The following is a 16,175-nucleotide window of genomic DNA, read 5'->3' on the forward strand; positions in this document are numbered from 1 at the left end:
CAGTTGCTTGTCCTCATCATACTTTGTCAACATACTACATACAACTACACTTTGCTAAGTGGTCCCTCATCAAGGTTTCTTACCTTTGGGTCTCATTTGGTCTTACTTAGGGTCAAGGTCAGCTTACCTCATCAAGAGAAACTATCCTCTCTTTGGAAGTCACACCTACTCTACTACTTACATACTTGGTCTTACACTTTGGACATTGCAAGTACACCTCAAGATTCATTTACACTCCATACAACTCTTGGTCTTCCATACTCTTTCCATTTTTTCATCTAGTCTTACACATCTTGGTCAAACACCTAGTTCATGGTTGAAACCCGTCTTCAAAAATCTAGGAGAAAAGCTAAAGAAGCTCAAGAGTCCACAAACATGAGTTCTTATGAGTATGACAATGATTTATTTTTCAATCCTGAGCACACTACATTACCTGACATGGAGGTTTATAGAAACAATCCAAATGTTGAGAACACAGACACTACAAACAACAATGCTACACACAATGACAATGTGGACAACTTTTCAATACAATCAGCAGACATAGAAGAATCCATAATGAATCCTCATTTCAATAGATTGGTTGAAGAGATAATGAGGAGAGATTGACAATACTTCTTACACATGATGGCACAAAGTGGAGCTAAAATACCTCATGACTTTGACATGTCTCAACTTATGGAAAATCGACCCTTGCAACAAACTCAATCCAACATGGATCAAAGGAGACCCAATAGTGGAGGAAATAGAGGACCGAATATGATGCCTGAGTCACCATCAGTTTTGCTTCAAAAACCAGAAATCCCACATACACAAGCTCAAACATATGATACTTACCTTCGAAGACCATTATGGAAGCCTTATGCAGATAGATATGCTCAATCACATGCTCCAGCTATGGATCAATGAAAATAATTGGACACTCAAAGGCATGCTCAAAATTTGGACATAAGGAAACCTCATGTCAAATTTGGGGGCAACACAATGGAAAATGAAATGCCTATTGAATATGGTATATATGCACAAAATAGATATGGGGTTCCTCAACATGAAGCTATACCAAGTGCTCCATCTATGCCGCATCAATATAGACCTCCATATGGACATGTCTACGATCAGTATCATCCATACATGCAACAAGCTCCTCCTCAAATTGGCGTCCCAAACATGGGGTATGCTACAAGAAATAGATCTCCTCCCAAGAGCAATTTGGAGCAACAAATAAGAGATTTACAAAAGAAAATGGAGGACATGAGTGCACCAAAACCAACATACACTATGAGAGACATATGTCCTTATCCATTTGATAAGAGCATCCCAATGCCTCCATTTCCTGCACACTTTGTGACGCCAAAATTTGACAAATATAGAGGAAAGGGAGACCCCAAGGCACACATACGACAATTTTTCACAGCTTGCATTGAGGTAGCAGCAGAAGAGACATATTTGATGAGATTATTCCCACAAAGCTTAGGCGATCAAGCTATGGAATGGTTCTCCCAACTTCCACCTGGTATTAAGTCATGGGGTGACCTAGCAGAAGCATTTATTCAACATTTCTCCTACAATATAGAGACAGACATATCAGTCACTACTTTGTGCAACACTAAGCAAAAAGAGGGAGAATCTTTTGCGTCATTTTTACAAAGATGGAGAAATCTAGCCAGCAGATGCTCTTGTGAAATTCCCCAAAAACAAATGGTAGAAATGTTCACTCAAAACGTTAACAAGGATATTGGCTATGATCTCAGGAAAGCTTGTTTGTCCACCTTCAAGGATGTTATTGAAAAGGGCTTAGCAACAGAAAAGGTCCTAATTGAACAAGGAGTCATCAAGCTATTCAAGGAAAACAAAGATGACTTTAAAGGAAAAGACAAGCCAAGATTTTGGAATAAAAACAAGAACACAGTTAATGATGGTGTTGTTGATGCCAATACAGTAAGACCCAAGTTCATCTTTTCAGGATCAAGTTCTACAAACAATCAAGTGAATACTCAAACAACTTCCAGATCACGAAGGAAGTACACTCCATTGGGAGAACCACTTGAGTCAGTTTTCAAAAAGCTAGTGGCAAACAAAGTGATCACAATTCCAGATTTTCCTCCATATGAACCAAAGGTCAAACCAAATTGGTGGAATGATGATGAGTATTGTGAGTTTCATAAGAGCAAGGGTCATAAAACAAGAAATTGCCATCGACTGAAGAATATTGTGCAAGATCTCATTGATAGAGGTGACATTGAGATTGAGGGACATTCGTCTAATCAAGAACATGAGATGTTTAAGGAACCATTCCCAAAGCATGACAAAGGAAAAGCCCAAGTCACAGATGATCAGGCCAACTATACTAGAGCACCTTACAACTATGACTCAACTATCAATCACATCTCAATGGACAATCATATCTCTACTGTTACCATCAAGAACAAAAATCCTGAGAATCCTCCTCAGAGACCCAAGATTGTCCTAAGAGGTGTTGGATCTTTTTCCGAGCCTACCTCTGAATGTCATGTAACAACTCGTCGAGGTAAAATTACTTTGCCAGGTGCCTCCACTAAAAACGCCTCTTCTTCATCTACTAAACCTGAGTATGACCTTGTAGAACAGTTAGGGAAGACACCCGCGCTCATTTCCATCCTTGAGCTCTTACGCATATCCCCTGCTCATAAGGCTATTCTTGACAAAATTTTGAGAGACACTGCCGTCCCTACTGATCTGAACGTGGACCAGTTTCAAGCCATGGTGGGATACCTTTCCATTCCACATTCCCTTACGTTCATAGAAGCCGATGATGCCTCCATAAGTCAGCCACATAATGCACCATTACATATTGAAGCCTTCATACACAAGCATCGAATAAAGCGAGTCTTGATAGATGGAGGAGCTGGTCTAAACATTTGTACATTGAGAACCATTAAACAATTGGGATATTCCGATAAAGCTGTGAATTCAAAAAATCAAATCACCATCAAAGCATACGATGATGAAGAACGCTCATCCAAGGGCACGGTCACCTTACCTCTAAGAATTGGGCCAGTTACAAAGGATGTGGTTTGTCAGGTCCTGGATTTAGATCTCACTTATAATATATTGCTAGGATGTCCTTGGATTCATGAAATGAGGGCAGTCCCATCGACATATCACCAATGCATTAAGTTTCCTCATAATGGAGTCGAGGTAACAGTCAACGGTGATCCAAATCCGTTCATATATTGCAATAACTTGAGATCACATACTGAGACTATCATTCCTAGTAATCGTGAAGTTGTTCCTTCTTCGGCATACATCGACCCTGAGTCATTAAAACCTTCGACATCAAAACAAGGCAAACTTAAAGGCAGATTTCAGGACAAAGGCATGGGAGAATACACTTTAAATCAGACCATGTATTTACGACAAGTCATGAGCTCTCCAAAAGAATTTGGAAGGCCACATCCTAACAAGCAAACATTCATCATGACGCTCAAATGGGATCCTACTACCTTTCAAAGATGGGGCGAACTGGAAGAGGAAGATTTATACAAAATGCTCTATAAAGACATTGAAGATGACACACATGATCAGATCAATATACCTTGTGAGAACTATGGCAAAGGCTTCAAGATTCTACAAAGATTCGGGTATGATGGAAAAAGCCCTCTTGGGTTACGCAAAGAAGGCGTCATGGAACCCTTACAACCTAAATTGACTGTAAGAAGGGAACGCTCAAAGGGACTTGGTTTTCTGACTTCCAAAATACACACTAAAAGGACAGAAGAGGCATCGCAAAGCAAAGTTGCCAAAGTTCAACAAGAAGATTACTATTCCACAGATTCCAATGAATGGGAATGGGGTTCAGACAAATCCTCCAGTGACTACGAACTCACCGAGACATTCAGAGAGCCAGATGAACCCACAGAAGAAGAGGAGTTTTATAACAAATTCAGAGTTGGTCAAGAAACAACCCATGAGGAGTCTACACAGTCCTTGTCTCGAGGTTCTAGGTTGAAATCACATAGGATGAGAACACCTGTTCTGAAATGCGCTACTAGTAATGATAATTTGGATTCGTTTGTGATCGAAACTGACGAGGAGAGTGCCATCGATGACCTCGACGATTCCCTCGATATACCCGAATATAACCATATCTTCACTCTTAGCCCTGCAAACTCTGAAAACATTAAAGGCCTTCCCCTTGTTCATCCCCAACTCATTGACTAGGATTATGAAGGATCAGCACAATTTGACACATTTCAAAATGACGAAGCTATTATCGACTATCTTGGCATACGAGACGATCTTCCCCCTGGAGACCACAAAGCAGGATACACCATAGAACTCAACAACATGGCATATTTTGGTGAGGGTGTCGGACCTTCCAGTTGCAAAAATGTGAAAATAAGAACAAATCAAGGGTCTTATGGCGAAAACCACACTATGGCGCTATCTGACCCCAAAAAAGTAAAAAGAAAGGACGTATCTGAGGGCAAAAACCTCTCTGAGGCACCCGAAGATGGAAGGCTCGACATTCTCCCATCATCATATGAGGAAAAGTCATCCATGTTGGTAGAGGAGACTATCAAAACAAACATTGGTACAAAAGAAGTTCCACACAACATATTCCTGGCTCAATCATTAACAGAGTCCAAAAGATCAAAATTCATAAGCTTCTTCAAAGAACGACAAGTCAACTTTGCATGGTCATACGCTGATATGCCTGGACTAGATCCAGATTTGGTAATGCATCATCTGATAGTCAAACCGGGGGCAAAGCCAGTGAAACAGAAATTAAGGAAAATGCATCCACAAGTGGGATTACTAGTCAAAGCAGAGCTGGAGAAATTACTCGATGTCGGATTCATACGCCCAATTGATTATCCCGAATGGATCTCCAATTTGGTACCTGTCAGTAAACCAGATCGCAGCATCAGAATATGTACAGATTTCAGAGACATCAACAAAGCTTGTCCGAAAGATGACTTCCCATTACCAAATATCGACTTAATTGTTGATCTCACAGCAGGTCATGAAATGCTATCCTTAATGGATGGATTCTCTGGCTATAATCAGATAAGAATTGCACCTGAGGATCAACATAAAACATCATTCACTTGTCCGTGGGGAACTTTCTGTTGGAATGTCATGCCCTTTGGGCTGAAAAATGCAGGTGCTACATATCAAAGAGCAATGACCACTATCTTTCATGATCTCATGCACATAACCGTGGAAGATTATGTTGACGATCTCTTGGTCAAATCAATAGACAGAAATACACATTTGGACATACTTTCAGTTGCCTTTGATCGGTTGGAAAAGTACAAAGTAAGATTAAACCTTAAGAAATGTGTCTTTGGAGTAACCTCTGGGAAGCTCCTAGGATTCATTGTGTCCAAAAGAGGAATCAAAGCCGATCCAGCAGGAGTCAAGGCTATCTTGGACATGCCACCACCAAGAAATATCAGTCAACTTCGATCCTTACAAGGGAGACTCCAGTCTATACGAAGATTCATAGCACAACTTGCGGATAAGTGTAATCCTTTCCAGCACCTGCTACATAAAAATATCAAATTCAAATGGGATGACAACTGTCAACAGGCTTTCCAGACGCTCAAAGATTATCTTCTAAATCCGCCAGTTCTGATGCCACCAGTTCCAGATCAACCACTGTTATTATACATTTCAGCTACTCCAACAGCACTGGGGGCACTCTTAGCGCAACAAATTGCTGACGGCAAGGAAAAAGCAGTATACTATATCAGTCGCACATTGGTGGGATACGAGCTAAACTACACACCAATCGAGTGTGCATGTCTCGCTGTGGTCTTTTCTTCACAGAAATTACGACATTATATGCTCACTCATAAGACTAAGTTGATTGCAAGAATTGATCCATTAAAATACCTTCTCAACAAAGCTACACTTACTAGGCGACTGGCCAAATGGGTAATGATATTGAGTGAATTCGACATCGAGTATGTGGACAGAAAAGCAATAAAAGGACAAGCCATCACAGATCAATTAGCAGATGCTCCCATGATAGATGATGCTCCTCTAAATTCAGAATTTCCAGATGAATCCATTCTAACAATATCACATGCAAAGCCATGGCAATTATACTTTGACGGCTCATACACACAGCATGGGGCAGGAGCCGGTATTCTTTTTATAACTCCTCAAGGTGATTCTATACCAAAATCATACCGCTTATCATTTCTTTGCACCAACAATATAGCGGAATATGAGGCATTAACAACAGGATTACGAATTGCAGTTCAATGGAAGATCCAGGAACTTCATGTTTTTGGAGACTCCCAACTTGTTATCTGTCAAGCAACTGATGATTACCAAACAAAAGATGAAAAATTACTGCCTTATAAACAAATGGTGGATAATCTGAAACAGCACTTCATAAAGATAGATTTTGAGCAGATACTAAGAGAACAGAATCGCGCTGCAGATGCCATGGCTACAATTGCTTCACTAATTGATCTACCGCAGAATGAGACCTGCTATGAATTCCTAGTAGACAACCTATTGGTTCCGTCATATGAGATCACTCCTACTAAAATAATATGCGTTGTTGGTCCTGAATCCCAGTTATATGGTTCCATATTCACATACCTTCGCAACAATATCTTACCTCCCGATCTATCGAACAACCAACGCCGCACTTTCATTCGCCAATCTTCTCGATACGTCATTCTAGCTGATATCCTATACCGACGAGGTCTAGATGGCACTCTTCTTAGATGTTTAGAAAGCGACGAAGCTCAGATTGCGTTACGGGAAGTGCATGAAGGGATATGTGGTCCGCATACTAGTGGTCCTACCTTGGCCAAGAAACTCATCAGGACTGGATATTACTGGCCCAATATGGAAAAAGACTCATATCAGTTTGTCAAGAAATGTAAGCAATGTCAAATTCATGGAGACCTCATACATGCGCCAGCACAAGAACTACAACCACTTGCGTCTCCTTGGCCCTTTTGTCAGTGGGGACTCGATCTCATAGGCAAGATTCACCCTCCTTCTTCCAATGGTCATAAATTCATTATCACTGCCACAGAGTATTTTACAAAATGGATTGAAGCCGTGCCTCTCACACAAGTCACTGGAAAACAAATTGCTACTTTCATCCTTAACTATATCATTTGCCGATATGGTATTCCTAAGTCCATTATTACTGATAACGGGCGTCCCTTCAAAAATCAGGATGTTCGTGAACTCTGTGACCGCTTCCATATTTCCCATCATTTCTCCACACCATATTACCCCCAAGGTAATGGCCAAGCTGAGGCGTCTAATAAAACAATTCTTAAAATCCTCAAAAAGACAGTCGACGACGCTGGCCGTAACTGGCATATCCAACTCAATCCTGCACTTTGGGCCTACCACACAAGTGTTCGCACACCTATAGGAGCTACACCATATTCACTTGTCTATGGCGCTGAAGCCATCTTGCCTATTGAGGTCGAGTTACCTTCCTTACGGGTCTCTTTGCAAAACATCATCACTGATGAAGACTACAGGGTCTCTCGCTTACAAGAACTAGAACTGTTGGATGAACGGAGACAAATTGCTTTTAATCATCTCAAGGCTTACCAACAACGAATGAGTCGCAGCTACAATCACAAAGTCAAGCCTCGCACATTTGAGGTAGGTGACTTGGTTCTCAGAGAAAACCCCAAGAATCAGCAAGACAGAGAGAAGAAGGGCAAGTTTGAACCAAACTGGCTTGGTCCTTACATCATCACAGCAGTATATGGATCTGGTGCATATCAGCTCTCAACTACAGAAGGTGAACCTTTGGAGGATCCTATCAACAGCATGCACCTTCGCAGGTTCTACACATAGCTCTTCGGAATATCCTAATTCAAAAATACAAAAAAAATTATAAAACAAAAAAATCGTTACTTGGTGAAAACCTGGCAAACAGGCGCCTTGTGACACAAAAACATTGAAAAATCGAAAAAAGTAAAGAGAAATAATTTCGTCCAACGGTGAAAACCACTTCGGTGGCGCCCTGGGCAAGTACCATGGTGAAAACTGGGTCACCAGCGCCATGCGTAGAGACTTTGCTCCTCCCTCCTTCAGGATTCTCTTTCATCACTTCACTTTGCACACACTCACGACCAATTCATCCATAATAAACTTACCTATTCCCATCATGGCTTGTTATTGATCTACCCAAGATTGGTTAGCCATTCATAATAAACCTCCCTTTTCACATCCCTTTCCATCCATAACAAATCAGATCCTATCTGTGGCTAAGGAAAATCCTACGTCTAGTGATGGGTGTGGAACTGAGAACGTCACATGTTTCAAGGAGTACAGTTTCTTCCAGCTTCCTTCAGTCTATCCACGCACAATCCGCAATAAAGTTTCATCTTCTCCGCAATAAAGTATCAGTTTCATGGATTCAGTCAGTTTCAGATGAGATACAGCAACAACAATGGGCTTCAACAAAATCAAATCTTTCAACAGACTCAGACAACAATATGGTTCAGTGTTAATCTATCCTTTCTGTGAAAGTGAACATTGTGAACACAATCAAACATGACTTATACAAGTGACAAGAGACACTAAACTTGAGGACTACAGTGGATGTTGGTGTCGAGTCTTGGTTTTCTTTTGATTTCATCTTTTTTGGGTGACATGTCTTTTAGCTTTTTCGGGATGTCTCTGACTAGAGATTCTATCTCCAGGATGTCTTTGACTAGAAAGGCGAGGATGGGGTATCGTCACCTATTTGTATTTGCTGTCTATGGATTGTCTCTTAGTAATGCTATGACTTGTCCAAGGATATGAGGACACTGTGAGTCTAGTGTGAACTGGGGCATTCCTTGTTTGCGACTGTCTTATCTCCATGCAAACAGGTACAATGACTTTCTGGGTCGAACTCATGCCTCGATCGTCATAACCTACTTGTCATAATAAAGCTCAATGATGATAACGCACAAGAAGCTCTTTCACGTTCATATCTTCTGTCTTCCATCCCCCCTTCTTGATTGACTTCCATCATCCTTCTTGAGTCTGCATAGCCTGCTATCACATGACTGAGTATAATGACACACCAAAAACATTTGCATTTCATATAGTTACACCTGCATTACCACATATAAGCATTTCATACATACATATAGATATCACAATTGCATCACGTCCTGCATACAACACCTGTTAGCACAATTTACATCTGCATTACATATATTCACATTTGCATTATGCATACGCATATAAAACATAAAAGAACAAAAATATTGCATTGCATCATATGCATATTTGCATCCATCACATAAAACATACATCATAGAAACATACATCACATAAGGTACACATGCATATAGCTGCTGCAAAGATGAATCATCTCTCATATATAATCAAATGTGTCATGATACAATGATGTCAAAAGAATCATATGGCTACAAAATCACCCACAGGTGTCTGCAATACAAAAAAAATGGTACAAATATTGATACAAGGGAGCCCTCTATGGCTATGATGAACTCCCTCCCTCGGAGCCACCTGGTCTCGACGGAATCTGAGCTCTAGACGGACCCGCTCCAGGATCACCTTGCCTGTCTAGTGGTGGTGGAGGACCCATGACCCCACCACTAGATGCCTGCCTCCTCCGACTCCCTCCCGTAGCCGTCGCTGTGCGCGATGGTCTATGGAAGCTCCTCGCCCGCTGATCCGCTGGCACTGCACCATAGTAGAGGTCCCTCCAGTAACCAATCTCCTCTCCGGATCGCAAGACATATGCATAGCCTGCCCCTGCGTCCTCTGCCGCCTGCCTCCCTGCCCTCAGAGCTGTCTCAGCCTCAGTATATCACTGGATAGCCTGGTCCCTCTCCCGCTCAGTGTCCCTGAGCCTGATCCTGAGGCGATCCCTCTCCCTCTCCAACTCCTGGATCTCGTCTGCCTGGCCCTGGCAGATCTCCCTCAGCTCTAGCAGCTCATCCTCCTCGGGATCCCCACCCTCAGCCTCTTCCTATGGCTCTCCCTCTACGGGTGCCTGTACCTGTGCCTCCCCCTGTACCTATCTCGGTGCCTGAACTGGTACTTGTCTCTGTACATGCCTGGGAACCTGCACCTGTCCCTGTCCCTGCACATGTCCCTGTCTAGGTCCCTGTGCTCTAGGACCCTGTGCTGTTGGTACCTGCAGGGGCAATCCACCACGACCCCTCACCACCACCTGGGCTAGTCCCTCTTGTCCTCCCTCCCTTCGAGGTGCTACCCTCCTCTCCCCCACTACTCCTCTCTGCCTCCGTCAGCCCCTACCTCCATCTCCTCCACCATCATCATCATCATCCCCTCCAACCTCTCCCTCCAGCAGCTCTCCCGGATCTGTCAACCATGGGAATGGATGCTCTGCCCAGTAAGCTGTATACTCTGCATCCATACCTGCATCCTCAATCTCTGGCCACATATCCCAGGGTAGGGGTATCATCTCTGCCAGCTGTGTGACGGCCTGATCATACGATAACAATGGCCCGAACTGTGCCTGATCCCTGACCGTACGGGCATACATACCCGAGCCTCGTGGCATCCTCTGGATCCTGCCAAACTGCATGCCAACCCTGTCTACCAGCTGTCTCTCCAAAATGTAGGGCGTCTGCCCAATCAGATATCTGCTCATGAATGTATATGGCAGCTCCACTGCATCATCCTCCCACTCCTCGCACCCCAGGTACGGCCTCCAGATGACCACATCGATGTCGTCTATCGCATGCCTCCAGTGCTCTAACCTGCCAATCCGAGGCTGTGAGGTGATCATATCATATAGATGTACAAAGCTCTGTCCATGCCCTCTGCCCCTGAAGTGTATAGGTTGTGTGATCGGCAGATGCTCATATGCCCACACCTGTAGCAGTGTCACTCCGCAACCCAAGCCAACTGATCCATGGTAAACGAACTAGTGCAACTCATAATACAGATGTGCCAGGACGCATGGACCCCATGCATATCTGGCGTGCTCGGTCACCAATGTCTCCAGTGCTCCTCCCTAGCCTACTGCTAACCCCCATGTCGCCCTGTCCGGACACAGGAACCCACTGATGGCTCCTTCGATCATAGCTGGCAAAGCTAACCTTGTCGCGGTCATGGTATCCCATGCCATGTGCCCTGCTCTCATCTCCAGCCCGGGATCCTGGAACACCCATCTCAGCGCCTCTCTGTCTCCATCTCGATCGTATGGGATCAGCTCTCCATCGATCGGTATGTGCAAAATCTTGTAAACATCATCGAGGGTCACTGTCATCTCCCCCATCGGCAAGTGAAAAGTGCAAGTCTCGGAGTGCCATCTCTCCGCCAATGCAGTCAGCAAACCCATGTTTGCCCGAAACTCAGGCACATATAGTACGTGTCTCAATCCCATCTCCTCAATGGTAGCTCTATCCTGAAACGACAACTCTGGTCGCAACCTCTGTGTGGACGGGAATCTCTCCCTTGACTCTAGCATAGGCAGATACTCCTGCAGTCAAACAATCAATCATGTCAGTTATCGTGGCATTCACTGTTTATCACAAAATGCTACTTGCTATCTAAATGCATATGGTTATCTATCCTAGTGACACTCCCTGTTCATCACAAAGTGTTGCTATCTATCCTAGTAGTGCTTCCTGTTCATCACAAAGTACTACGTGTGTGACATTCCTTCTTCATCACAAAGTGTTACTCACATTTAGCACTCCCTGTTCATCACAAAGTGCTGCTCATCCTTTTGGTACTCCCTGTTCATCACAAAGTACTCTATCTTGGTGCTCCCTGTTCATCACAAAGTGCCTTGATCTATCCTAGTCTTCCTAGAGGACCTGTTTGAGTGTATCCTCTCAACAGCTTATCCAATCGACAGCGTATGTTCCTCACAGAACTGCCGATTTGACCTAGGAGACTGAAACCATACATTTTAAGACATAAACGCGCTTCTTGACTGCACAAACGCGCTTCTGCAACATAGACGCGCTTTTTGGACATAAACGTGCTTACATCATGCACAAACGCGACTTCGGAACCTAAACGCCCCTACAGGACACAAACGCGTCTGAAATGCACAGACGCGCCTGCATCAAGCACAAACGCGGTTCCAGACGCAGATGCGCCTGGCACCGACACAGACGCCCCTGCCGGACACAGACATGCCTAGCACCGACACAGACGCGGTTGCACGTTTTTGCACTTTTTTGTGCCCTATTTCTAAGTGCATTTATTGCTAAACTACCATGCATTAATGACAAAATTAAATGCATCAAAGTATGAGGAGGTTTGGTGGTACTTACCGGCTCTCCTGCCTCTGCTGGCCTCTGAAATCGGCGAACACGATTGAATCTATGAACCAAGGCCATCGTTGCTGACTGCTCCTGCTCTTTTCTCGCTCTAAACTGTGATCTCGTGAGGGTGTAGATGACAATGAGGATGTATTTTCCAACGTGGTCTATCTTATAGCCTACCCTAGCCCTCGCCTTCATTTCCCGAGTCAGTCTTCTTCATCCCGTGACTCTGTCACTTTATTCGGTCTATCCATTCTAGCCTTTCTTTCTTATCGAGAGATTGTCTGCAATCTTTTCAGACATTTTCATCCAATCTCTCGAGGGGGCATATCATTCCCATTCTGGGGCAACTCTGTATCAGTTCATCTTATCTTCTTTGAAACAATGTGACAAGCCGCATTGTCTCAAAGAGGGGCAAAATGTAGACACCTAAAATTGTCATGTCTAATTAAATAAATATTTTATTTATTTAATTATCTAAGCTTAATTCTTCTATTAATTAAATAAATCTTTATTTATTTAATTAATTCATTTATCCTTTTCTAGCCTTATTTCTCATTTAAATAAATACATTTATTTATTTAAATTACCCTTTCCTAAATTAAATAAATATCTTATTTATTTAATTGATCCCACTTCTACTATTAATTAAATAAATCTTTATTTATTTAATTAATTCATTAGCTTTTTCTACACATGACACATGTCATTCATCTCTTAACTCATACACTACCTACCCCTTTCATTATTTTACTATTTCTTCTACCTACCCTCTAATCCTAGCCGACCTCTTTTTTACACCTCTCAATCTTAACCCTCCATTTCATATTGTGTCTTCTATTTAAGAAGATGATTTCTTCATTGTCAAACCCTAATCAAGCATTCTAATGAAGCATCCTAACTACTTGATCAATTGACTACACTACGATCCTACTTGCAACCACATTCCATTCTTTGTTGAGCTCTTGTGCATATTAAAATCTAAGAGCAAATATATCAAGCAAGATCAATGGAGATAGGAAGAATGGAGATTAAAACCCTATTGGACATGTGATGGTATAATCTTTGTGATTTCATGTGATTTGCATTGTCTTAGGTAATCTTCATATGTTATGGTGGATCTTTGTTGATTGTTAGGCTGGGGTTTGGTGGTTGAATTCATTTAGCCTTTCAATATTGTTATTATTGTTATCCATTTTCACCATAAACAATTAGTATTCATTTGTTCACTACACTCATGAACCTCTAACATTTCATGGGTGTAATTGTTCTCATACGTCTATCTTGCAATTATAACATCAATTGTGATTATATCAAACAAATTAAAGTCTATCTCTTAATAACTATATACCAATAAAAATTGAATTTGAAAATATTATTCATTGACTTGCAAGCAATGTTAGCAAAATTTGGAACTAGGTTTCCATATTCAAGGTCATGCCCTAGAAACATTGAATTATAAATAGAAACAAAAGAATTCATAATACATCATTATAACTTTATTTTTTCATGTAAGAAAGACAATGAATAGTCATCATAGCTTGCATCGCCATTTTATATGTTAGATATAAATGTGCCCCAATCATCCATTCATTGCTAAAGAAAAGAGCAATTGATTAAACCATTAGAAAGTGAACTAATTATTTTTTGACATTATACATTACAATCTCTATCAAATTTTCAATAATATAATTATTTTTGATATATATTAAAGGTATCTATGCTAAATAGATTTTACATGTTTGTAAGTAGATAGAGATATTAATAAAAGAGGGTAAAATGGTAGGAACTTAATTAAAATTGCTATAGTTAATGTTGTAATTTTTTTCTAAGAACTGAAAATGGTCAAACTAATTAATTGAGTAAGTTGTAGATTTCTTGCCACCACATCTGAGTGGGTGTATAAAAAAATTTCAAATCTATAAGCACATATGACAAAAATACTAAACAAGACACGATCATGAAAATCAATCTTAATCATGATACAATCATTTTTGTTCATGACAACAATCATTTTTACATATTTGAACAATTAGATTAAATTTTAAATAATTGTTCAAACATTTTTAAGACTCAAACTTTATTTATTATCAACATTTACTAACTCGTTAATTAATCTATGGTAATAAATTAAAAATATGATACATTTTCCCTTTTTAATTATTTAAATATGATTTAAAATTACAATTATTAAAAATAAATTAATAAATAAAATAAACAAATGGAGAGAACAATCTTTATCTTCTATGATTTCCTTGTTCCTTTACATATACGAATGGTGACGCAAGCACATAAAATTAATTTATTGCCTAGATTGAGAGCCTCTACAACATGTGACAAACTTTAAAATCCTTACAACAATGAAATGTCAAACAATATTCAACATTATTATTAGTGAATACGAATATTTGTAGGCAAAAGGAGAAGATGAAAAGAAAGAAAACACAGATTATATACTGGAATACTGAACCTATGGCAGAATGCAAAGATAGTATGAAACAAAAGAACCATAAATAACCATATTTAGACAGAGCCATCGGCCAATCTCATTATTTTGCGCGGTTGGAAGAAACGAATAGAGCTGCCTGGCGCATCAGCCTGGTAGTGTTGACGTTATGAGCTTCTTCATTTTCTTCTTCTTTGACAGAATATGCATGGTAGAATCCATGCTCTTCTCCATCAAATAGCATCAAATCAATTCGCTTGCACTTGCTGGAGTTGTGGATGGCTTCATAGTACTCCACACCTCTGTCGCACAAGCAATCTTTACCTCCCAAAACAACCAACATGGGAGGCAAAGGCAGCTCTAATTGTAGATATTTAACGGGGTTGCTGAATGGATGATCTCTACTGCTTCCGATCGGTAATGACAACCTCCACAACGTATCACAAAGTTGTACGTTTACCTCAGCGCCCGCTGGACAAAGAATTTCCGACTGTGTGCGTTCTTGTGCTCCAAAGAATGGCTGAAGTAATATTGCTCCCCTGATGCCAAATTCATCTTCATCGTCCCATGAGTCTGAGTCCGAGTCTTCTGAGCTTCCCTTATCATGAATGGCAGAAGCAGTTCGCATGAGAAGATGGTGCACAATATTGCCTCCAGAACTCTCTCCAACCAGAAACACGTTCCTAAAATCGGCATAGGCGTTTAACCAGGGGTCAGATTGAGAGAGCGAGGACCGAAGCCATTGAAGTACTTCCATGCAGTCATCGTAGGCAGCGGGAAGACAAAACTCTGGAGCCAATCTGTAATTCACAGAAACGACTATGGCTCCAATGGTGGCAGCCAACTTCAGACAAAAATGGTGGGAGGCAATAAAAGCAGGTGAAAGGAAACAAAATCCCCCGCCATGAAAATAGAGCAAAAGGGGTAATTTGGAGACGGTGGCAATTGGAAGGTAGATTCTGACCCAAATGCCAAGTTCCTCGTTTATTACGACATCTCTGCTGGCAACACCACCATCCTCAGCAACAGGCTTTTCAGAAGGAGGAACATTCATTATCAGATGATGGTCTGTGCGAACGATGGATCCATCGTCGTACAGTTTAAGGACCCCCGCAAAGTCTTCCACCAAATTCTGCACTTCATTTTCATTTTCCTTTTTTGCTACTGCTTGTAGGCCCATCTCCAGCTTTTAACTTTAGATTTGCCTTTTCAATATCTCCAGCCTTTCAAGAACATCTATTTATAGCCCTATGACTTCCTCCTCGCAGCCCAAGGATGTTTGGACGATATTGTAATGCCCACTTTGTTTGAACGTTGACAATGCCGCTCATATCCTATTGACACAAAGTACAAAGATTTCAAGCCTGGGCAAACGCACTCATTTCTTTATCATGCCTGCCATTTTCACTTTCTTATTGCTTCACATTGCAATCCATTTTGACCACATAATAGCTTTCATCTGCAAAATAATTGTTTTTAAC

The 16,175-nt window shown here is 41.4% G+C and overlaps 1 protein-coding gene across 1 annotated transcript; it reads right to left on the reverse strand.

The window, feature by feature from the left end:
- Nucleotides 1-14,797: 14,797 nt before the first annotated feature.
- LOC131064816 (probable carboxylesterase 15) lies at nt 14,798-15,874 on the reverse strand. Its single transcript, XM_057999086.2, has one exon. The coding sequence runs from the start codon at nt 15,872-15,874 to the stop codon at nt 14,798-14,800; it is 1,077 nt and encodes a 358-aa protein (XP_057855069.2).
- Nucleotides 15,875-16,175: the final 301 nt, after the last annotated feature.

The sequence above is a fragment of the Cryptomeria japonica genome, chromosome 10 (assembly GCF_030272615.1).
Source record: "Cryptomeria japonica chromosome 10, Sugi_1.0, whole genome shotgun sequence".
NCBI lineage: Eukaryota > Viridiplantae > Streptophyta > Pinopsida > Cupressales > Cupressaceae > Cryptomeria > Cryptomeria japonica.

Excerpts from the sequence above, each read along its gene's own strand:
- LOC131064816 (XM_057999086.2), bottom strand. The coding sequence starts at position 15,874 with ATGGGCCTACAAGCAGTAGCAAAAAAGGAAAATGAAAATGAAGTGCAG.